The sequence below is a fragment of the Salminus brasiliensis genome, chromosome 25, assembly GCF_030463535.1.
Source record: "Salminus brasiliensis chromosome 25, fSalBra1.hap2, whole genome shotgun sequence".
Lineage (NCBI taxonomy): Eukaryota > Metazoa > Chordata > Actinopteri > Characiformes > Bryconidae > Salminus > Salminus brasiliensis.
The window spans coordinates 25377600-25402629 of NC_132902.1; the positions used below are offsets into that span (position 1 = coordinate 25377600).

At 44.7% G+C, this 25030-nt stretch overlaps 1 protein-coding gene across 1 annotated transcript in view; it reads left to right on the top strand.

Annotated features, from left to right (window-relative positions):
- The window catches only part of rnf166 (ring finger protein 166), a 31844-nt gene extending 11781 nt beyond the window's left edge, over positions 1-20063 (top strand). The window contains exons 2-6 of the mRNA XM_072671008.1: positions 8999-9155; positions 10157-10269; positions 14402-14516; positions 15216-15323; positions 16069-20063. Coding sequence (XP_072527109.1) covers positions 8999-9155; positions 10157-10269; positions 14402-14516; positions 15216-15323; positions 16069-16134 — 559 coding nt within the window. The 3' untranslated portion in view covers positions 16135-20063. The remainder of the gene's footprint in view (positions 1-8998; positions 9156-10156; positions 10270-14401; positions 14517-15215; positions 15324-16068) is intronic.
- The last annotated feature ends 4967 nt before the right edge of the window (positions 20064-25030 follow it).

Genomic DNA, 25030 nt, shown 5'->3' on the forward strand with positions numbered 1-25030 from the left:
TATCTAAAATAAATAGATGTTTTCTGGTGGGACTATTTTGCTGCCTAATGCCCTGCATGTATCCCTCCACCATCAGAATATAGCAAAAGGTTTCAGGCCAGAACCTTCTTACAGCTCAGGCAGCGTATTCATAACTATTAGGTGTAGTTACGTTCTGTGAGGGAGCTTTTAGAGGTCCAGAGGTGTGGTTCTGTTCACCACCACTGTGACCAGTTCTGACTGGGTAAGGTTATCTAGAAATGAGTGTTTCACACCAACCATGGAACCAATGGTCTGATGGAAAATTAACTGGGAGTTCCATAGTTTGTGTGGATGAGTCGCCTGGAGTCGCCTGGAGTCGCCTGGATCTCTTTACGGTGTTGGTGAATGGAGCCTGTCGTCTCCATGACTACAACACAAATATACCCACTTTAATTACCGTCCTAAACCCACCAGTAAACCTACACGAGGCTGATGATGATGATGATGATGATGATAAAACAGTGAACAATCTAAAATAATAGTTTTTTTTCTGGGACTATTTTGCCACACAACACCCTGCATGTATACCTCCACTATCAACACTATCTGACTGGGTAAGGTTATCTAGAACTGAGCGTTTCACGCCAAACCCCCCCAAACTCCCCCAAACCTCACTCTGACTTGACTCTGACTGTTCACATCTTCAGCACTTAATTATGCAGATAATGTTGAGTTGCTACTTTTACAAAAATCGACCAATCCCTGAACAATTCTGTGTAGAAACCCCCCCCCCCCCCCCCCCCCAAAGGGGTCCTGGAGTTTATTAAAGGAGGCATCGGAGATTTATTATTCATTATCATATTTTTAGGCTCTTTAAAACAGGCAGGCAATAGAATAGGACTCTAGAGGGGTCTAAAGCCCCTCAGCATTATGCTGTGGAGCAGTGGAAGAACTGTGCTCTCTGGAATGATGGATAGTGGTGGAGCTCCATCCAATACTCTTGGGATGAGTTGGGGATGATGAGGTGGAGTGATGATCATAATCATCATCATCATCCAACATCCTGACCTCACTAACGCTCTTGACGCTGAATGCAATCAAATCCTCACAGCAATGCTTGCTCCAAAATCTAGTAGAAAGCCTTCGTCCTCCCTGGACAGTAGAGACAGTTACTTCAACAAAAGCAGGATCAGCTCTTTTTAATATCGTTGAATGAGCAGGTGTCCCAATACTTTTGTCCTTGTTATAGTGTGTACGCTATGCTGTTCATCATGTTCTCTGCTAGTTCAGCTGGGTTTGACTGGGTTGAAGGGAAGGCTGCTGTGTTCCAGCCGGTGAAGATGAGGTGCTTACCCTGGGTTTTTGTATGAGATGAAAGCTTAGTGAGCGCTAAATTAATCATCAGCGCCTCAATCGGGCCTCGTTTAGAGTCTGCGGCGGACATAAACGAGAGCATGTTTGTGGGAGACGGCAGTGAAGAGCCAGATGCTGGAGTTTTGAACTGATTTCTGCTTGTATACGGGATGCGAGTGACCACAGCAGGGGGCAGAGCGGCTGGCAAATCCACAGAGATGAGGGTCACGCCGGGACAGGCACACGCCGATGCCTCGTCACCTCACCACACAGCGTTACATCACCATCTCGCCCCTCTGCGGCTCAGAAAGTGATATTCCTTATTTCAGGCTCTGTTCAGCCGTGCTCTTTACAGTGGTAGTGAATGAAACCATGTATCTCCACAAATACAGCCGTCCTATTTACCATCCAGACTCACTGGTGAACCTGCACAGGTCCTCTGGTTTTGTATGTGATGATGATGATGATGATGATGATGGTAACGATGATGGTAAATCAGTGGAAATCTGGGATCTGGGAGGGACTATGTTGCTGTACAGCGCCCTGCGTGTATCCCTCCATTATAAATCTATATTTTAGCACTGGGTGGAATGGTGTCTCGGGCAGTGTATTTATAAGCAGTGCGCCGTTAGACCCAGTTTGCTGGGGGACTTGCTGCAGTAAAAGGCTGCTGTGCCCCTGGATTGCTGGGCAGAACTACAGGACACGTCACGCAGCGCAAATACACCACAGGCATCGGGGTTAATACTGGGACATTTTAAATATTGAAATGAAAGTCACGCAGCAGACAGGCTAATGATGCCTCATAGCTGTATGTTTTGGTTAAGAACACGTATAACTGAAGGCCTTTATTAATCTAGCAGGTATCGGTTCTGTTAGCTTAGGCTTTATTTATGTGTTGATACGTGAGTCTGCAGAAGAGGGTTCTGATAAAACCAGTATATCAGCAAACCACTAATTATCAAAGCCTGGGTCATCTGGCTAACATCGGCTGATGATGCAAAGACATATTAATAATGTAGTCATAATAATAATAATAATAATAATAATAGTTTAAAAATGACTTACATTGTTATGAATGATAATAATAATAATAATAATAATAATAATTATTATTATTATTATGATTATGTCATTAATAACATTTTAAAATAATAGAATTAAATATTACAAACATTGCAGTGAAATAATAATAACAATAATTGTAAAAGTACTTACATTGCTATGAATGATAATAAATTACTAACATTGCCATTAATAATAATAATAATAATAATAATAATAATAATTGTAAAATGACTTACATTGTTATTAATGAATAATAATAATAATAATAATAATGTCTAACATTTTTATAATATAATTTAATATTACAAACATTGCAGTAAAATAATATTAATAATAATAATTTAAAAATGACTTTCATTGTTATGAATGATAATAATAATAAAAAATGTCTAAACATTTTATAATAATAATAATAATAGAATTTAATATTACAAACATTGCAGTGTAATAATAGTAATAATAATAATTGTAAAAGTACTCTTACATTGCTATGAATGATAATAAATTGTAATCCTTAACATTATTAATAATAATAATTGTAAAATGTCATTAACATTTTATAATAATATAATTGAATATTACAGACTTTGCAGTAAAATAATAATAATAATAATAATAATAATAATAATAATAATAAATGGTAAAACTACTTACATTGTTATGGAATTAATAACTAATAATAATAATAAATTGTAATGTACTTACATTGCTATGGATGATAATAAATTGCAATTACTAACATTGCCATTCATAATAATAAGAATATGGATATGTAATATTACTGACATTACAGTACACAAAAAAAAAATAGTAATATTTAATATATAATAATTATAATAATTGAACATGACTTACATTGTTATGAATGATAATCAATTGTAATCACTAGCATTGCCGATAATAATAATATAATTGTAATAATAATTGTAAAATTATGTACATTGTTATGAATAATAATAATAATAATAATAATAATAATTGGTGAGCTTCCCTCCGTCTCCTTCAGTTAGGACACATGTTGAGAGTCTTGGCTGACTTTATTAGCGCCTGTCTTCAGAATGAGTGTGAGTGAGTGAGTGTGTCTGTGTGTGTGTGTGGGGGGGGGGGCTCTGCAGTGTAGACAGTCTATTCCTGTCCCACCCTTTCCCTGTGTGACACCAGCTGCACTCAGAACCCCTCAGTTCAGACGCCTCCTGTGGAACTGAGAGAGTGATTTGGCCTGTCAGGCTCCTCCCTGCAGGCTTCAGTTAGAGGAGCCTGAGCTCGGTCACATCACAACACTGTTTACAGAGCTGTGTGTGTGTGTGTGTGTGTGTGTGTGTGTGTGTGTGTGTGTGTGTGTGTGTGTGTGTGTGTCTGTGTGTGAGTCACAGATTCCTGTCTTTGAGGGGTGATTGTTATTGCCGACACCTGCCACCTGTGCTACACTGGAACTACACCATGTCCAAATGTTGTGGACACCCTGTTAATAAATGCATTCAGCTACATCAAGTCACACCCATTGCTGACACTGATGTGCAAAAGCACACACATACACACATAGCTAGCCTACTCCCTGTAGACCAATATGTCCTGCAAATAGAATAGGACTCTCTCAAGCAGATAACCCTGCTGAACCTATTGGCACCATGCTGCCTAATGCCAGGTGTGGGCTAGAGGGGTATAAAGCCCCCTCCGTGTGATGGTGGTGCTTCATATAATACTTTTGGGATGCGTTGGGGGGGTGGGGGGGGAGTAGTGGTGATGGTAGAAAGCCTCGCTCGACAGTAGAGATGGTTACTACAACAAAAGCAGGAGAAACGAGGAGCAGGCGGGTGTCCCAATACTTTTGTAAATTTTTGAAGTTGTTGTTATTTAACGACATTATGAAGAACTAGAAGAACTATTTAACAACATGAGAACTTTTGGTCCGACCCTCCAGACCACCTGTTTAATGAAGAGTTTGTGGTGTTGATCACATTTGAGCTCGTGCTTCTCAGTGTAGCATCTCTACCGGCTGTAGGGAATTGCATGCATCGCTTATCTCTGTCCCCGTCTCCTCTCCTTATAGAGTCTCGTTTGACTCGAGGAGCCGTCTGAAGAGTGACGACAGCCCTGATTGAAGTGTCTGAGCCGAGGCTGTTTAAAGCAAGCGTGAGAGAGAGAGAGAGAGAGGGAGAGAGAGAGGGAGAGAGAGGGAGAGTGAGAGAGAGGGAGAGAGAGAGAGAGGGAGAGAGAGAGAGAGGGAGAGAGAGAGGGAGAGAGAGAGGGAGAGAGAGAGGGAGAGAGAGAGGGAGAGAGAGAGAGAGAGAGAGAGAGAGGAGAGAGAGAAGTGAGAGAGAGAGAGAGAGAGAGAGAGAGAGAGAGAGAGAGAGAGAGAGATGAGAGAGAGAGAGAGAGAGAGAGAGAGATGAGAGAGAGAGAGAGAGAGAGACACTGAAATAACCTTCAGGACGTCTTTCCGACCAGACTGTAAAATTCCGTTACGGGTACTGTTCACGTTCCTGATCGCTGGGGGACGGATCCTGAGCGCGCCGGGATCGCTCCGTGGCCTTGCAGGCTGTGTTGGTGTGAAATTGATTGTAGGGTTTAACTTAACTCTCAAATTGGTTTTGAGTCATTAGCATGCAAGCAGCCAGTAATGGGCCTGCTCGTTGAGTCATTACAGGGGTGTGGGGGTGCTGCGGGGGCTGCGGCGGCTGCGGCACAGGGTTAAGTTCGACAGTTATGTGATGAAAGTCGGGTCGACGTTGACTAATCGTTGATGCCGCTGTGAATAAATCAAGAGGAGAAAGGAGGGCTTTCAATAAGCGTCAGTCTACATAGAACAGATGCAAGTAGAATGCAGTGGACAAAAGTATTGGGACACCTGCTCATTGATTGATTGCTTCTTCAGAAATCAGGGATATTAAAAGAGTTGATCCTGCTTTTAGTTACTGGAGTTACTGTAAACTCTACTATCCAGAGAAGTAGGCTTTCTACTGGAGTTTGGAGGAACTGTGAGGATTTGATGATGGTGATCACCACCCTCAACTCATCCCAAAAGTATTGGATGGAGCAAAACCATTCATCATTCCAGAGACACAGCTCCACAGCTCAATGCTGGGGGCGGGGCTTTATACCCCTCTAGACAAGCTGTGTGTGCCTTTGCTTGCTTACTTACTTGAAGTAGCTGACTGCCTTCATTAGAAGGGGTGTCCACAAATATTTGGACGCAATGTGGGCTCACTGACGTTCCAGTTCTTTTTGACTCCTCAAACCTTGAAGTAGTTTGTCATTGGTTTCCAGATGTGCAGAGGCATCCCTGTGAAGTTTCCCCTGTTTCCTCTAGTTTTGCAGAACAACCAATATAACGGTGGCGTAGTTCCCAGCAGCTACGGTTTAAAGGGATCTTCTACACCCCAGCCGCCCTAGACTGAAAAAAGTGATTGCTCGAGTCGCATTAATCTGTAGCCGACCTTGGTGACCGGCTCTCCAGTCCACCCTGGCAGGAAAGCTAGAGAACAATAATATTGATTTATGAGTTACGAGACCCAGGCGTCTTCAAAAAGCTTTCGTCCAGTTCTCCCTGGAGAAAACTTACTGTGGTTGTTGGTTTTCCAGCTCAACAGGAGCTGGAAGCTGGTCTGGGTAACGGTGGTCGGAGAGGTAATTGCACAACTGTAGGAGAACGGCCAGAACTTTTGTTGGAGTAACTGTCTCTACTGTCCAGGGAAGAAGGCGACAAGAGCGTCAGTGAGGTCAAGATGTTGGATGATGATGATGATCACGATCACCACCACCCCACGTTATCATCCTCAACTCCCTAACTCATCCCAAAAGTACTGGATGGAGCTCCACCATCCATCATTCCAGAGAAGTTCTTCCACAGTTCTTCCACTGCTCCACAGCTCCTCAATGCTGGGGGGCTTCATACCCCTCAAGCATAGAAGCTAGTGTGGGTAACGGTGGTTGGAGAGGTATTTGCAACTGCAGGAGAACCCTTAAAACCTTTGTTGAAATAACTCTTAGAGACCGAGATGAAGGCTTTTTACTGCATTTTTGGAGGAGCATTGCTGTGAAGATTTGATTGCGTTCAGCCACAAGACCGTCAGTGAGGTCAAGATGTTGGATGATGATGATCACCACCCCACCTCATCACCCCCAACTCATCCTAAAAGTATTGGATGGAGCTCCACCACCATCATTCCAGAGAACACAGTTATTCCACTGCTCCACAGCTCCTCAATGCTGGGGGCTTTACATCCCTCAAGCATGGAAGCTGGTGTGGGTAACGGTGGTTGGACAGGTAATGGTGCTTCATGCTGGAAGGCAGTAGCCCTGATTAAACTGCAGGCGATTACATTTGCAGATGACCAAACATGGGTTATAATACAGGACTGAAGAACTGATGGATTCCAAGGGCGTGAGGGTGTAAGTTCAGGACAAGAGAAGGTCCAGTGACCAGTCTTTATACCGTATTTAGGTACTTGGGGCTGATGATAAACTGTAATGACATTCAAGTGCTGATGAAAGGGTAAGGGTAATTCTGAGAGATTTTAGCATGATGCAGGAAAACCCCTAAAGAATTACTATGCAGGTAATTCTGCTGGCCTCCATGTGCCAGTAGTCTTTGGGCGAGGTTGGCAGGAAAAGGGTAATAATGCTGGCGAAGGGTTTGGATGAAAAATGGGCTTTGGAGAAGTGTAGGAGGTAGAAAAGGTTGGGGCAATGAGCATGGTCAGGAAGAAAAATCACTGTCCTTGACCTTCAAAGACTAAACAAGGCATAAGGAGAGTGCATGGGGACAGCAGGACTGGCTCATATCCTAGAAATGAGGGGACAAATTCTAAAGAGACGAGGAAAAGAAGCAGAGGAGGAGGCTGAAATGGACAGCACGGGCACCACAGGACCGAAAGTATCTGAAGTACCCACATGATGATATCCAAACTTTATCATTTGAGTATTACACAGCTGAACAAGTTATAGAGTTGGTTGGCCACGGGTCGAAATGACCTCCTGTGGCGCTCTGTGGTGCGTCTTGTAGTAAATGTGCTCCTGTGTCTCATCACTGGGGTGGGAATCATTGTCGAGAATGGCATGCAGCTCTCTGACACTGCCATAAGTGAGTCCAGCTCCACACCCACAACGCCAGTAGCACTTGCCACCACAGACTCATAGAAGATCCAATGGCCCTGCAGCAGCTCTCTCTCACTGTCTCACACACAGCATCTCTCTCATATTCTCATTGTTTCTGGCTTCTTCCTCCTTCTATATCTCCTCCACTGGCTACTGCATGTATATATAGAAGACATTGATGGAGCAGCCTGCGTCTTGTGCCAGCCCTGAAGTCGACAAGACCATAAAACGCAGCGCTGTGCTGGCGGAAAAACCCAGAATGATTCACGGCTTTAGCAGTCCCATAAACCCCAGGCTCATCCGTCAGGGAGGGACAGGCCGGCTGGCCCGCTCCTGCCCCTGCTCCTGGCCCGCTCCTGATCCGTCCCCCTGCCCCCACGCTGAGTCATGGTAACATGGAGGGCCTCAGCCAAGTGCTCCACACTGTCATGATGTTTGTGGCTACAGAAGCTTGTCAGTCAGAACTGCTAAGTGCAGGACTCCCCTGGGCCTACAAACGAAACCCTGCCAAGGGCTTCATCTGTAAAAACTATGGAGGCTTCCAAAGTTCACAGAGACGCCCTTGGAGTGTAAATCCTGAGTTTGAGTTTCAACAGTTTAACTTTTACTGTAACCATTTCAGATCCAAATTATATTGGAGAGAGGACTGCAGATGGAATAGGACACTCTGGAGCAGATAACCCTGAACCTATTTGTGCCATGCCTAAAGAGTGGGCTAGAGGGGCTTATAAAGCCCCCCAGCATTGAGGAGCTGTGGAGCAGTGGAAGAACTGTGTTCTCTGGAGTGATGGATGGTGGAGCTCCATCCAGTACTTTTGGGATGAGTTGAGGTTGGTGATCATCATCATCATCATCATCATCATCATCATCATCGCTGAATGCAATCAGATCCTCACAGCATTGCTGACAGTTACTCCAACAAAAGCAGGATCAGCTCTTTTCAAGACCCTTGATTCCAGAATCCGCTGATTACAGCTCCACCAGTTAGCTGCGAGAGACACGGCGAGAGGCAGAGGTGAGCATCTCGACCTGTCTTCATAACCTCGTAACGCTGGACGTGAGTCCTGTACGATCTGGCAATGAGATGCAGCGGACAGGGCGGAGTCTGCAGCCTCTGGAAGGGTCTGAAGCGCATTTCTGTGCTGTATTATCTTAAAGATAATAATAGAAACATTGAGAGACATGGAATCTGACGCACCTGTGCATTGGTAGACACCAGAGGGTCAAATCCGGGGTGGTTCTGGGCACTGGGTCGCTGCAGTAGCACTGATCTGTGTTTCCATGTTTGAAAATGAAAAACTATAAGTGGGTCAGGAGGAACGGGTCATCCGTCATTTCTGAATACACTTGTTTAAGGAGTTCTCCGTGTTCCTGTGAAATGTGCTCCGGGTTCTTTTCTCTCGGAATCGGAGCGATTATGAAGGAGTCCGAAGAAATGGGATTTCTTGTACAGCTCCCAGAGGCCTGCACTGATCCTTTAATTATGTGTGTGTGTGTGTCTCTCTGTGTCTGTGTGTAGGTTCTGTGGGGACTGTCTTCAGCCATGTCTGCAGGTGACGTCCCCCCTCTGCCCGCTGTGCCGGATGCCTTTCGACCCAAAGAAAGTGGATAAGTCCTCCAGCGTGGAGAAGCAGCTCTCCTCTTACAAAGCGCCCTGCCGGGGGTGCAGCAAAAAAGTAAGTGTTCGTGTGTTCGTGTGTTCGTGTGTTCGTGTGTTCGTGTGTTCGTGTGTTCGTGTGTTCGTGTGTTCGTGTGTGGGTGTGGGTGTGTGTGTGCACTGTCATCCAATAAGGACTGCACACTGGTTTTTAGCAGCTATTGTAGTTGAAGGCACCTGTGCTACACCTGAACCAGCCCTAATATTAAAGGGGCACATAATGGGCCGTAATGTAAAAACCTGAGCATTGCCATCGTCTGTTGTGAACATGCCTGCTCACCTCCTATAGAGGTGCCACAGTCATCTCCTCAAGATAGTGGGAGGTGCTTTTGAGGGGGATTGTTTATTATAATAATAATAATTATTATTATTATTATTATTATTATTTATTAATAAATGAATTAATTATGTTTTATAATTATTTTTTTTTTACTTTTTAGTTAGTTTTACTATTGTACCAGTTTTTGCATTATTTATTTATTTAAAAAAAAAAATATTTATTTACTCTATCCATATTTTCATTCATGATTTTCAATCATGTTGTTTTGCAATTTTTGCAAGTTTATTTTTTAAATTAAAAAACCTTTTAATTTAAATTATTAATATTATATTTTAACTTTACATTGACAATTTAAACTTATTTTTATTTTTATGATTATTGTTTTGTGTTCTGCAGCTGACATGTTTTAATAATATGTTAAATAGTAATATATTTAATAATATTCTTCAATTTTTTTTATTGGCTCGGCTACACATGAGTACATTTCAGTGTACTCTGAGTTTAAAGAAGCATTGATTGATTAATTGATAGACTAAAGGTGGTCTTTTTTTATGTGTTTTTCCTGCTAGTTTGTTCATGCAGATGAAGGGGAAGCTGAAAGTCACTTGATTCTGGTTTAATTAGCTTCTACATCAGTTCAGCTTCTAAGGCAGACAGTGTAGCTATGAGATGATCACCATACTATCTTCTAAGCTTCTGTTAAAACACAGCTTCCCTCATTCTTCGTCGTCCTGTTCCAGGTCACGCTGGTCAAGATGCGGTCTCACATTTCGTCTTGCACAAAGGTTCAGGAACAGATGGCCAACTGTCCAAAGTTCATGCCCGTGGTCCCCACTTCACAACCTATTCCCAGGTGAGCTCAGACTGTAAAACCACACACACTGCAGATTCCAGAGGTGTGAAGTAATTAAGTACAAATACTTCATTATCTTACTACAGTAGAAATGTAGGTTCTCTAAACTTTACTGCAGTAATTATTAATTTTTCAGACTTTTTACTTCTACTTCTTACATTTTTCCCCCAATTATCTGAACTTTCTCCTCCTTACATTTTAAAAACAGCCTCGTTCCTCCTTTTTCATTTCCCTTTGTTTTCATTCCGGCTCGTCATCAATAAAAACCCTCTCCAGATAAATCTCTCCATCCGGAAAGTGTGAGTCTGATCCTGATTGGATGAGAAGTATAAACAGACTCCATTCTGACTCCCTATTGGTTTATAAGAGATCCATCACACCTGCACACGTCCCGTCCCTCTCCAGCGAGCTCACAGCAGACGTCTGTAGTCTAGTATGAAGACTGTGTCCATGGCAGAGACTCAAGAGAGCTGCAGTGAAACGTCCCGACTGAGCCCCACATTTACATTCCAATAAAGCTTATTGATCACACGCCTCTGAAGTCTGACTTTCTGCAGCTTTACAAAACTTCTAGACAACGACTCCTCATATTTTCCTCCATGAAGCTCATGTTGATGCTCAGTAGAGCACAGAGACGCTCCTTTAATAGAGCTGATATTACTGAAATGCTTCATTTTCAATGGGCAGATCTGCAGCTGAAACAGGAGCCTAGTGCAGCCCAACATTTTTAACATCAACATTTTAATAGATCATTCTCCTCATTATGACTTTTAGAGAAATGGGTTTTGGGGAGGGGGGGGGGGTGTAGTGCACTATAGACCCCTGTAGCTCGGCCTAAGCTTTCGGTCTTTATTTTCCTTCCATTACTTTTACTTTTCTACTTGAAGTCGTTCTGAAACCAGTACTTTTACGCTTTTACTGGAGTGAAAAGCTTAAAGCTTCAACTTCTATAGAAGTCTTTTAAACCCTAGTATCTCCACTCACTTCTACCTGAGGAATGAATATCAATACTTTTGACACCTTTGTCAGTTTCATACTGGATTAAAATCAGACTGTAAAACACACACACTGCAGATTCATACTGGATGGTCTGTAATCACTTAAATTAAGACTCCGTAAACCCCTACAGCAGTACAGGGTGGGATGGGGGGTCCCCAGGTGTGCCGTGCTTGCTGTTTTCTCCTGTGTCAGCTGAATACAGAGCTGGTGTGTGTGTGTGTGTGTGTGTGTGTGTGTGTCTATCTTGCCGAGTTTGTGGTGGTGTTCTCCTTTGTGTTAATACATTAAAGAGTGTTCCGGCCCGTGGGGGAATGCTAGTTATGACTTGCATTTCTCCGCCGTGTTCAGCACACCCCAGGACGACACACACACACACTCTCACACACACACAGCCACATACACGCGCATACACACAGTGACAAATAGCTTTGAAATTCACAGACTCTGGAAGTTTTTCATTCTTCTGACGAGTTGTCAAACACACACATACACACACACACACACACACACACACACATACACACACACACCCTCACACACCCTAGCGCACCATCATGGCAGACTAGAGATTTTAGACTAATGACTGAGAATCAGGAGACGTTGAGTGTGTTGCCAAAAGGCAGCATTTCAAATCCTGCCATGTACCTGCAGTGTGTGTGTGTGTGTGTGTGTGTGTGTGTGTGTGTGTGTGTGTGTGTGTGTGTGTGTGTGTGTGTGTGTGTGTGTCTGATAGTTTGCGTGAGGTGCACAGCAGTGACTGTGGCCAAGAGCATGCCTATGGCTGAGAGTGTATGTTTCCAAAAGTGAGCCTGCATGTGTCGAGGGTGAGCCTGGTAGTGGTTGGGAGTGAGCTCGCATTTATTGAGGAGTGAGCCAGTGTGTGTGTGGGGGGGTCCTGGAGTGAGTCTGTGTGTGTGGGGGGGGTCCTGGAGTGAGTGTGTGTGTGGGGGGGGGGTCCTGGAGTGAGTCTGTGTGTGTTTGTGTGGGTTCTGGAGTGAGCCAGTGTGTGTGTGTGTGTGTGTGTGTGTGTGTGTGTGTGTGTGTGTGTGTGTGTGTGTGTGTGTGTGTGTGTGTGTGGGTCCTGGAGTGAGCCAGTGTGTCTGTGTGTGTCTGTCCACTGTGTGTGTTTCACTGGTGTGTGTGTGTGTGTGTGTGTGTGTGGGTCCTGGAGTGAGCCTGTTTGTGTGTGTGGGTCCTGGAGTGAGCCTGTGTGTGTGTGATGGCGGGGGGTGTCAACTGTAACGCACAGCGATGCTCTGTGGGTATTACCGGGCTGCTGTTGCTGAGAATCCCTGCAGTGTATTCCTCATCCAGGGTCAGCGGAGTTCATCAGTGTGTGTCCACAGCTGAGTGCTAATCAGTGACTAATACAGTTCAGTACAGCTGGGCGCTTCTCACACACACACACACACACACACCAGTGAAACACACACAGTGGACAGTGAGCACACATGCCCGGAGTGGTGGGCAGCCATTGCCTGCGGAGCAGAGAGGGTGAAGGGGTCAAGGGTTCTTCGAGGTCACTCGTTTGTCCATTGGAGACACTCTGACTGGTCTGCAGTTATGCAGCCTCATACGCAGCAGGGGGCGCTGCACTGTGTGTCGTGACTCGTTCCACTCGTAACCATCGTCAACCAGTTTTAGACTTGCCGAGTCTTCAGTCAGCTCCACACAGGCGCATGGATGGGCTTCTTCTGCTTACACAACCACTCACCAGTTGGTGGTCTGTCCCTCATCGGACAGCTGACCAGGAGCCCCCTTACAAGCCTGCTCCGACGGTTCAGTCGTCTAGACGTAACGGCATGAGACAACCGAGACCCAGACCTTCACAAGGGTCCTAATGTTTTGGCTCAGCTGTGTTTGGTACTGAAATCATGATCATTATCTTTTTTTTTTAGCTGGACTTGAATTAACGCAATTAAACCGAGGCTGGGTTTAAAGATCCGGCTTCTGGCAGTGTGGTGGATATCTGGCTCTGAGGAAGAACCCGTTCCATCCAAAAGCTTTTAGGAGATGTTCTCAGTGGATTCACAACACACTACTAGCCGGCCCACCCGCGTTAACAGGCTAATTAATAAGACCGTAAAACCCTCAGCCTCGGTTTACCTCCATGGTGCTGAATCAGAAGGTTCATTAATGGCCCTGTGTTTTAGGAGCCGCCTATAGGCTGCCATATGGAACAAGAGATGAGGTGATTGGGAGCCAGTTTCAGCCCCCGGCCCGTTTCAGCCCCTGGCCCGTTTCAGCCCCCGCCCGTTTCAGGCCCTTTTGTTCAGGTCAGAGAGCGCAAAGTCAGCCTAAGCCCCAGCTGTTTGGACCAGTGAGGAAAGCTGCTGTCGGGCATTTACTTTTCTGCTCTGTGCAAAAACCTTGTATCTCCAAAATGTCAGCTTTACAGGAGAAGGAAAAAACCTTCTTAACTTTCAGCATTTCCTTTTGGAGAATTCCTAGCATTTCTATTGGTCCGGTTATCATGGAAGTATTTGGACACCTGCTCACTCACTGCTTCTTCTGAAGTGGAGTATTAAAAAGATCTGATCCTGCTTCTGTTGGAGTAACTGTCTCTACTGTCCAGAGAAGAAGGAAGACTTTCTACTAGATTTTGGAGGAGGAGCATTGCTGTGAGGATTTGATTGCATTCAGCAACAAGAGCGTTAGTAAGGCCAGGATGTTGGATGATGATCTCCACCCCACTTTATCATCTCCAACTTCCCCAACTCATCCTACAAAAGTACTGGATGGAGCTCCACCACCATCATTCCAGAGAACACAGTTCTTCCACAACTCCACAGCTTAATGCTGGGGGGCTTTACACCCCTCTATCCCACGTCTGGCATTAGGCAGCATGGTGCTGATAGCAAGCATGGTCTGAATGCTTTCAGTGTTACAGCTTTAAGACAGATAAATAATAAATTCAAATTCACAAATATGAGAGACGGTGAGAAGTATCGTGGTGTGGAGTTACTCGACCTTGGAGCTCTGTTGGTGTTGAAAGTGGGATATCTGTGGTGCAGAGGTAGAGGTAGACAGTCTGCTGCACTGTGTGTCTCTTGTCTATGCTTTACTGGGGCCGAGGGTGGTGTTGGTTGAGTCCCGGTGGATGAAAAGCTGACGCTGTTTTCCTTGCTTGCAGCAATATTCCGAACAGATCGACATTTGTGTGCCCCTACTGCGGAGCCCGAAACCTGGACCAACAAGAGCTGGTGAAGCACTGCATGGAAAACCATCGCAACGACCCCAACAAAGTGGTGAGTGCAGAAAGAGCCTGGTGGTGAAGCCTGTAGCTGCTGAAGGTCCTATAATGCTGTATAGAGTTAATTACAGGTAGAGACTCTCACTGACCACTGACTTTATGTTTATTTGGGTTTATTCTAATGTTATATAGAGTTAATTACAGGTAGACGCTCTCACTGACCGCTGACTTTATGTTTATTTGGGTTTATTCTAATGTTATATAGAGTTAATTACAGGTAGACACTCTCACTGACCGCTGACTTTATGTTTATTTGGGTTTATTCTAATGTTATATAGAGTTAATTACAGGTAGACACTCTCACTGACCACTGACTTTATGTTTATTTGGGTTTATTCTAATGTTATATAGAGTTAATTACAGGTAGACGCTCTCACTGACCGCTGACTTTATGTTTATTTGGGTTTATTCTAATGTTATATAGAGTTAATTACAGGTAAACACTCTCACTGACCACTGACTTTATGTTTATTTGGGTTTATTCTAATGTTATATAGAGTTAATTACAGGTAAACACTCTCACTGACCACTGACTTTATGTTTATTTGGGTTTATTCTAATGTTATATAGAGTTAATTACAGGTAGACACTCTCACTCACTCACTCTCTGTGTGTGGGTGTGGGTGTGGGTGTGTGTGGGGGTGTGTGTGGGGGTGTGTGTGTGTGTGAACTGACTGTGTGTTTCTGTGTTCAGGTGTGTCCGGTGTGTTCCGCCATGCCCTGGGGAGACCCAAGCTATAAGAGCTCCAACTTCCTGCAGCACCTCCTGCACCGGCACAAGTTCTCCTACGACACGTTCGTGGTGAGCAGCAGTACACGTGCACACGCTGAGCCACATGACTGTCGGCGTGCCCATATTAGGACCTCCAGTCTCCAAATATTTGTGGACACCCCTTCTAATTAATGCATTTGCTGCTTTTAGTTACACCCATTGCTGATGCAGATGTGCAAATGTGTGCACACACACGCACACACACACACACACAGCTTGTCTAAAACCTATCTGCACCATGCTGCCTAATAATGCCAGGCATGGGCTAGAGGGGTATAAAGCCCCCCAGCATTGAGGAGCTGTGGAGCAGTGGAAGAACTGTGTTCTCTAGAATGATGGTGGTGGAGCTCCATCCAGTACTTTTGGGATGAGCTGGGGTGGTAATCATCCAGCATCCTGACCTCACTAATGCTCTTGTCACGAAATGCAATCAAATCCTCACAGCAATGCTCTGCAAAAATCTAGCAGAAAGCCTTCTTCTCTGGACAGTAGAGACAGTTACTCCAGTAAAGGCAAGATCAACTCTTTTAATACCCTTGATTTCAAAAGAAGCAGTGAATGAGCAGGTGTCCCAATACTTTTGTCCTTATAGTGTATGTCATTGTATAATAAGCAAAGCAGGGTTGGAACACTTTTGTAAAAAGTGCTTAGACCAGGAGATCCTAATATGGGTAAGAAAAAAGGGATTAATTAAGCTTAATTAACAGGATAAACACACTGTGTGTGTGTGTGTGTGTGTGTGTGTGTGTGTGTGTGTGTGTGTGTGTGTTTACAGGACTACAGTATTGACGAGGAGTCAGCACTGCAGGCAGCACTGGCCCTCTCTCTGTCTGAAAACTGAGACCCAGCAGCCTCCACCAATCAGCATCACCTTCGCCAGTCCGTTTTCACCTCTTCGACCAATTGGCATCAGTTCCCCTCAACTCTTCAACCAATCAGCGTCACTTCTCCCAGTCCTCCGCCTGTCACCATTACCTTTCAAATATTCCCAATCACCTCCTCGACCAGTCGACATCAACCAATCAGCTCATCCACCAATCAGCATCACCTCCTCCCTGCTGGTTCTGTACCTGGTGCACCGGTCACTCTGGTCATGCTGGTCACATGATCTCATATCATCTCTACGAGGCTCTGCCCAGACTTTCTCCCCTTGGGGGGCGGACAGAGGCGGGACGCAGTCGCAGTACCAGCTGCAGTCAATAACAATAGCATGACTTTCGTATCTTTTGGAATATAAAACACACACACACACACACACACACACACACACGGTTAAAAAGAAAAAAAGCTTCAGAACTGAAAACTGATTTCTGTGTTGCCTCCATGTCTCTTCGTCTTCTTTCTTTCTGTTTTTATCCCCTTGCTCGTCTTTCTCTCTCACTCTCTCTCGCTCTCTCTTTATCTATCTCTCCCTCTCTCACACACATGGACAGATGGCAGTGTGAGGCGAGAAGAGCCGCCGCACTTCTTGCACGTCCTGCTGGATGAGAGCATCATTCCAGGCTTGGATGATGTGTGTGTGTGTGTGTGTGTGTGTGTGTGTGTGTGTGTGTGTGTGTTTGCTGCGGTCGCTAAGCTGGCACAGGGTGGCCTTCTGCCAGGTAACCCATTATTACCATGGTGACCGATTTCACGATGAAGGCCTCGGTTGGACTAGTATTTAGCACCCACAACGAGAGCGCGAGAGAGCGAGAGAGCAGCTCTTCAGACTGTACATCACTTCACTGTGAGTCATATCAGAATATTTTGACCACCTACCTAATTGGCTCTAGCGAGACGTCACGGTGGGGGCCGCATCAGGGTGAGGGAAGGTGGTCTTCATAGATGTTAGCTGCTCCACAGGGGTGCATCAGTGGATCTCCAGTAGGAGGCGCCCCAGGCCATTCTCAGCACACCTTCACTGCGGCTTCCCGTTTCCCGTTTCGGGACCCTGTTATCATGTCCTTCTGGACATCGGTCACATCGCACCCTTCGCCCATGCCGATGGATCTGCACTCTGCTGCGGTGGCCGGTGCAGCAAACCCTGTCACCTGGCATCGGTGAGGTCCTGGGCCGAGTTAATTCCACACTGGGGGTGGTCATAATGTTCTGATATGAGTGTGTGTGTGTGTGTGTGTGTGTGTGTGTGTGTGTGTGTGTGTGTGTGTGTGTGTGTGTGTGTGTGTATATAAAAAGAGACTGGAGGGTTTTCAAGGCTTTAGGCAATACAAGTACAGCGCAGAGCAACATGACGTAGGCCGTGTCTCATAGGCCGCCACTAACCGATCTCCCTCCCTGTCTCTCGATCTCTCTCTCCTCCTATTGGTTGTCGTGGACTCTTGCACTCCTCCTCTTTTTTCTACATGACTGAATTCTAGTACTGATGTTGTTTTATAGCTCTCCGGCAGGACGCTAGTACTGCGTTTATTCTTCTCTCTGCTCTTACCTGGTTTCCTTGCTACAATAATATTTTTTATGAAGCATCAGATCAGAAGAAAATCTCTATTTTTGGAAAAACGTTTCAGTTTCAAATGGTGCACTAATACTGAGGACGTAAAAGAAAGAAAGAGAACGTGTGCTGAACTCCTGGGGGTGTGCTGATCTATTATTTTAACTTTTTTTAAATATATATATATATATATCAATACGTGAAGGAAAGACTTACAGACTGTGTGGAAGGCGCGCAGTCGCAGAGCTCAACCACTAGGTGGCACTTGGCCACAGTCATCCAGAGCCCAGTTTCATGTCTCCTTTTTTTTTTTTTAAAAGCTTGCATGATGTCGCCGTTGTGCCCCCGAGCCATGTGTATAGTTTAGGCAGATTACGGCAGATTATCCCCGACGTCGGATCTGGGCGTAGGAGGGTCGTGTAGGTGTTGTACATGAACGTTGACCGTGTTAAAGTGAAAAAATGTGCATTTTTGGAGCAGACATGAAAGGTTCGGGCGCGATTAGGCACCCTGATGCCTTCTGGGAGGTGGCTCTGAGACTTGATTAACTCTCTTGGGACCAGAAGCCAAGGCTGTTGCAGCTTGGGGTCGATCCAGGATCAATTCTAGAAGCAAATCAGTTTATAGGAGTCTGAGCAGATTTTTTTTAAAGAGGAAGTCTATCAGTGTTTCAGAGTTGCTGTATGAGTCAGTTGTTGAGATCTAAGCAGCTGTTCAGAGTTGATTTGGTGTGAAGTGGTTAATTGTACAGAAATTGATCAACTTTGCTCTCTTTGCAGTGGTGGCGAATGGAACCAGCTGTCGCCATGAGCGAGAATGCACATATTTTTATTGTGTTTGCTATCCAAACCTTCAAATTTCTGTTTAAAAGGTTTATATGTAATGATTATGATAAATGGGGTCAAATCTGAAAAGAAAAGTGGGATTTCTTATTCTCTGCGGGACTAATTTGCTTTGTGGTGCTTATAACATATTACACAAAAAATAGTTAAAAATCTTATTAAATCTATTGTAAAAGTGTCTCTCAGGCAGTGTATCTGTAGACAGTCTGTACCAACTTTCATTAAGGGCTCTTTTAGAGGCTTTAAACTTTTGAGACGTCTGGTTCCATTCACCACCATTACAATTTTTAGTTATGATGGAAGTTTTGAAGTTTCAGATTCATCTAATGTTAAAAAATGTAAAAATGTGTCAGAATTGTGGTGGATGCATTAAAATCAAGCCTGATTGGGACTCATAGACTCTTCTGTTTTGAGATGGACCTGCTGGACTTGGGTTTATAGGCTTGTGTCGGAAATTGAATTGGAATTGTGTTGAAGTTGAAGATTGATAAAAAAAACCCACTTATTTGTGCTCATCTTCATTTTTGATGTATTTAATTTAGCTTTAGTTAATCGGGTGTTTATCCTGAAGCGTGTCACAATCATGGTGTGTTATGTGTGTTTCAATCGAAGGCACAGTTATAAAATCGGGCCCACAGAGAAACGCCTCGACCAGAGTTCATCTGAAACGGGTTTGGAAAGAACTTTGACCGAAGTAGGATTGCAGATTATTGCTGTGAGATATTTGAGATATTAAAATGCTGTTAGTTCGGCGTGCTTTTAGATTGACCCCTCCTGACCTTTGCTTTAAGAGCGGCATGCGAGCTGAGGTGGGCCGAGCGCTTGGTTAGGTGGCGTCGCTCTGTGGTCTGTGGTGTTTTACCTCGCTTTAAGAATCCAGTGTTCATGATACGATCTCGTCCGTGTGCGAGTGTGTGTGTGTGTGTGTGTGTGTGTGTGTGTGTGTATATGTGTGTATATAAGGAGAAAGGGCCTTCACTGTCTGCTCTGCTGGAACTGCCATGCGTTGTAATGAAGCCTGTAGGCTTTCTCGGCTTTGTTTTGGGGGGCTGTTGTTGGTTGACGTTGCGAGTAACTCCTCCTCCTCCTCCTCCTCCTCCTCCTCGTTTTTTACGAGGCTGTTTGTTCAGGCTGTTGGAAAAGCTGAAATTCTCTGTACATATAAATAGCGGAGTTACGAGTTTCTGCCTCGTTATTGCGGCGCAGTTTAAACCCTAATGAAGGTGGAATCGCCTTCGTTTTTATGAAGACGCATGTTGAAAACATTCGGTTAACGCAAACGTCTTGACAAAAGAGTAGGAATTTAGTTCCAGTGTTTTACTTTGGCTGAGTACTGCCAAGTGTGTTTTACAGCCGTCACAGTGTAAGTGTGCATTACGTCATCGTTGTGTGAAAAAAAGGGAAGACGGGACAGAAAATTGGAGAGGGTTTTTTGGAGAGGATTTCTGAAAACGCTCAGAACGCCACAAAAGTGGTCGGTGTTTTTTTTTTTTTTTTTTTTTTTTTGATTGTTTTTTTTTTTTTTGTGATGAATTACATGAAAAACATCAGAAAAAGTACAAAAAACATACAAATCTATAAAATTATAAATATAATGTCTTATTGTTTGGGATTTTACATGATTCTTAAACAAGCAAACCTTAACTAGCCTGTGTGATGCCTCCTGGTGTGTTTATGTAGTGTTATAAAGATGTCAGGAAGGTTTCTAAAGGGCCCATATCCTGGAAAACCTTAAAGTAAGGGTTTTTTATACCCCTTAAAAAAATGATAGGTGCACTTTTTAGGTCATGCAGCCTGTTTACACCGACCTGCCACTTGTTTCTACACTGCCCGTTGTATCAGCTCTCAGCTTGGTTAGATGCAGCAGTGCTGCTGGAGTGCTTGAACACTGTGTCTGTCCACTTTCTATTAGACACTCCTGGATAGTGGGTCCACCTTGTAGATGAAGGTAAAGTCAGAAACAGAAGCTCTGTATCTGCTGCTGCACAGTCTGTGCTCGTCATCCTGTAGTCCTTTATCAGTGACCACGGGACACTGCTGCCCACGGGACGCTGCTGCCTGGATCATTGTGGTTGGTGGGCTACTCTCAGTGTCTGATCCTCTCGTACCAGCAGCTTAACACACACTCTCCACCACCAACACGTCAGTCAGTGTCCCTGCAGTCAGTGCTGAGAATGTAGACCCTCCACCCAAATACTACAGTCTGCTCTGTGGTGGTCTGTCCCGTGGGGTCCTGAGCATTGAAGAATGAACAGGGTGAAAGGAGGAGGCTGATAACAGAGTCTGCAGAGAAGCTGATGGACACAGTCTGGACTTGTAGAACTACACAGTGCTCCTGTACGGTCAGTGGAGCTGATAAAGTGGACAGTGGGTGCAGAAACAAGGAGGTGGTTTTAATGAAGTGGCCGATCGATTTATGGAAACGAAGCTGTAAGATGAGCAGTACTGTTTTTGTGAGCTCACATAATCAATACATTTACAATCATCTAGCTCCGCCCACTCGCACTGTTCATTATTATATTATTAGCCAGCATGCTAATTGCTAAATTAGGTCCTTGGCGGGGGGAGCGGAGCTGACTTCAATCACCACTATCGTGGCTGTGTTCTACGCCCATTATATGTGGTAGCCGTGTTAGCCAGCCTGCTAATTGATGAATTAGCTCCTAGCTAAGCGCAGCTCCACACAGAGAGCCAACCACTGCAGTTCTGCAGCAGTTCTTCTGTCCCATTGTGATACTTAGGCCGTGGCTTGAGGAGTGTTTTGGCTTGGACTGCTTTCTGAATGAGGTGCGATACAGGCCAGCCAATCAGAACAGGGCTCATTAACATGAATCGGTGTTGAAGGCACAGGAGGACTAGTTTAGGGGTGTTAAACCATATAAACTTTACAGATAGGCTTAAGTGGACTACGGATATGGGCCCTATGGGTGGATTCCAGGCAACTGTTGAAGCATTGAGGCGTTGGAGTGTGTTCGTTCTTCGAGCGGGCGACCCATTACCCCACCCCCTTTTTTTTTTTTTTTTTTTAAATACTCGGTTCTGAATTATTGATGCTATTTTCTAAGTGTTTGTAAGATACCATGTGCAGATAAGTCACGTTCACAGCTGTAGCAGAACATGTAGGTTTTTTGACCTTTTTGATATTGTACTCCCTTTTTCCCCTCTGTTCCCATTCCCTTTAAAAAGGACCCTAAAATGTATAATTCTCATGTCTTTTGGTTTGGAATATTAACATTCTGTCACTGTACACCATAAACAACCGTCTTCTCTGGCATTGCGGGGCTGGAACTGAACTGGGTCTGAACCCTGAGGACCATAAACTCACCCCAATGTTGGAGAAGTCCAAAATCACCTGCTGGGACTCGACAATAATGTTCAAGGACTTGCTGGAGGAGCATTTGTTGGAGTTACGCTGGGATAATCTCGATGGAATCGCGATTCTTCTACTCCGGGCCTGGGACAGGTGGACGTGGGTGTTATACCCCACTGTGGCCAGCAGAGGCCACTGTAGTCTTCAGAGCAAGTCTGGCCCTGTTTTACCCCCTCTTTTGTTAGAGGACCACTCTGTGTGGTCGTCATGGAGGGCGATGATTCGGGACAAGAGGGGGAGAAATACAGAGAGAGAGAGAGAGAGAGAGAAGGCACAGAGCTTTGGTCGCTTGTCCCAGCATGGAGCCGGACCACCATACTGGCTCCATCACTGATCCAATGGCTGCAGGGCCTGTGCGTGCGTTTGTGTGAGTGTGTGTGTGTGTGCGCACTCCCAATGGGATTATGCATTCATGACCTAATAATGATGATGATGATGAGGAAGATAATATAACAGTAATAACAATGACAGCTGATGAGATGCTAACACCCATGTGGAGTTTTGAAGCTGTAATGCTGTTTGAGGTTTAATAAGATACTTATACTCTGTATTTGTAGCAGTTTCCCCCTCAATAAAACCACTGACCCATCCCACGCCAGCCCTGCTCCCTTCATTAAATGCTTTAATTAAGCCTCTGATTAGGCTTCACAAAGACCCAAACACACTGCAATGTGAGCCTCCCTGAAGGGGAATCTGTCACTGACTCCAGCAGCTGAGTGTGTTAATGGGCTGTGGGCAGCGAGGCCAAGGGTGCTCTTCACACCGCAGGTCGTTGGAAACTTTACAGTGTAAATTAATACCATATGTTCAGACATGTGAGTGCCATGTAAACGGTTAGGGATTGGATAACGTGGTCCATTTGCATATTATTTTAATGTGAATAGTGGTAAAACACCACAGAAATGTGACTTGCACAACTTTCCGTTTACTCCACATGCAGTCAGTCGGCCTGTACACCATCCAGGGAATCCATAATTTGTTAGCCCCTGTTAGCCGTTTCTGGAGCTACTAAGGTTTCTGGAGGCTAATGTTGCTAACAAACATTAGAAGCTAAAAGTCACCCAAACGTTTTGTTTGTTTGTTTTGTTTAAAGCAGATTTATGCAAGCTTGTTTGTTATTGTTGCTCCTAAGCTCCCCCTACAGGTGGGGAGTGTAATTCACTTTAAGCTACAGGCATAAATACAACATACATCACACTTTGACCGCCCCGTCATAGGCAGCTTTACACACACATTTGGAGATGTTCAGTGTAAAGTAACACACTGAACACGCATTTGCATATTGTTTTTTTACAGTGTAAAGTAATACCATGTGTTCAAATATGTGAGTAATGTCATGCCATGTAAACGTTTAGGAATTGGATAACGTGGTTAATTTGCATATTATTTATTTTTATTTTTATTTTATATATATATATATATATATATATATATATATATGTGTGTGTGTGTGTGTTTGTTTATTTATTTAGTTTTATATATAAAAGTGTAAGACACTTTTCTTGAAATGAAAATTTTGATTTACACGACTCTCAAATTATGCAGGAATGTTTGTATCTGTTATTGCTCCTAAGCTCCCCCTACAGGTGGGGAGTGTAATTCACTTTTACACTACAGGTATAAATACAAAACTCCTCAAGCTTTGACCACCCCCACCGCCATGTAAACGGTTAATTGCAGTCAGGCGGCCGGTACACCACCTTGGGAGTCCAAAATTGGCTTTGTTAGCTGTTTTTGGAGCGACAAAGCTATTGTTGCTAACAAACACTAGAAGCCAATAGTTAAACAAAACCTTTCCATAAATATTTATGCAGGAATGTTTGTATATGTTGTTGCTCCTAAGCGCCCCCTGCAGGTGGGGAGTGTAATTCACTTCTACACTATGGACGTAAATACAACTCTGATCACGCTGTAACGCTTCCACCAACTCCAACATGTGAAAAGCTAGATCACTATGTAGTGCGCTACTTTAGGGAACACAATTCAACAAGGTAGTGAAGGGTTTAGGACATGCTGCGGTGTGTGTGCACACTGAAATGGCTACAAAATGGCAGAACCCCAAAATAGTACCAAACTAGCCCAAAACTCAGGGTTTTTTAGCTGTGCGACTTCCTTTAGTCCATGTTCTAGATAACAGTACTGAGTCATACAGTGTCCGAAACCACATAAGCAGGTCTATAGGAGATTACTGACCACCTCCACATGGTTTGAGGTGTGTGTGATGATGTACGTATGCAGTTTACATGCTAACTGGTGCTTGTTAGCTACATTAGCCATGTAGCTCCAGTGCTGAGGCTAACGAGGCATCAGACATGTCTTGGCTCAAAGACTACATTTGAGCCCAAACTGCAAATGTTATTTCTTGCCAGACTCTCTATGAGGTTACTGGTCACTGGGGGGGCTTAGGAGCCTGTTTGCGGGGGACGGGGGGGTAAATGAGAAACGCCTGCTTTGGGGTGCAGCACTTGCTGGAGTGCAGCTTAATTACCAGTGCTGAATGGACTCCTGACAATCTCCTCTAGTGGGGGGGTTCTTTTCTGCAGAGAATAGGGGCACCCAGGGCCCGCGGCGGGCCGAAAGGAGCCTGGACACAATTGCTGGTTGCCTGGGCGATGGCTGCTTTTAAAGGTGCTGGAGCTGGAAGCCGGTGAGGCCGTCTGGGACAACACGGCGGCTCCTGGGAGATGGCAGCCTGCAGGGAAATACGCAGACGCTCCAAACCTGATCACACTCGATTTTTATTTATTTATTTATTTATTTTTTAGCACCTGCCCGCAGCACGCCGTGCCTCAACACACACTCCAGCGACCGCAGGTGGGGCCCCCTGAGTTACTGTGCTGTGTCACAGGGCCGCTGTGCGGCTAACAAATGGGATAAGTGATGGGCATGAAGCACACAGTAGTTTGCAAATGAGAACGGCGGGGGCGACATACTGTATGCCGAGCTGGGGCTTTTATGCTGGATATAAACGTTATATATGGGTGTGGGTGTGGAGGCCCAGCTGTGTGAGGTTGCCAGGGGTCAACACAGCATCCCTGAGGTGGTTAGAAAGACATGGAAGAGTGTCCGTATGCTTTACACAAGGTGTTTAAATGGC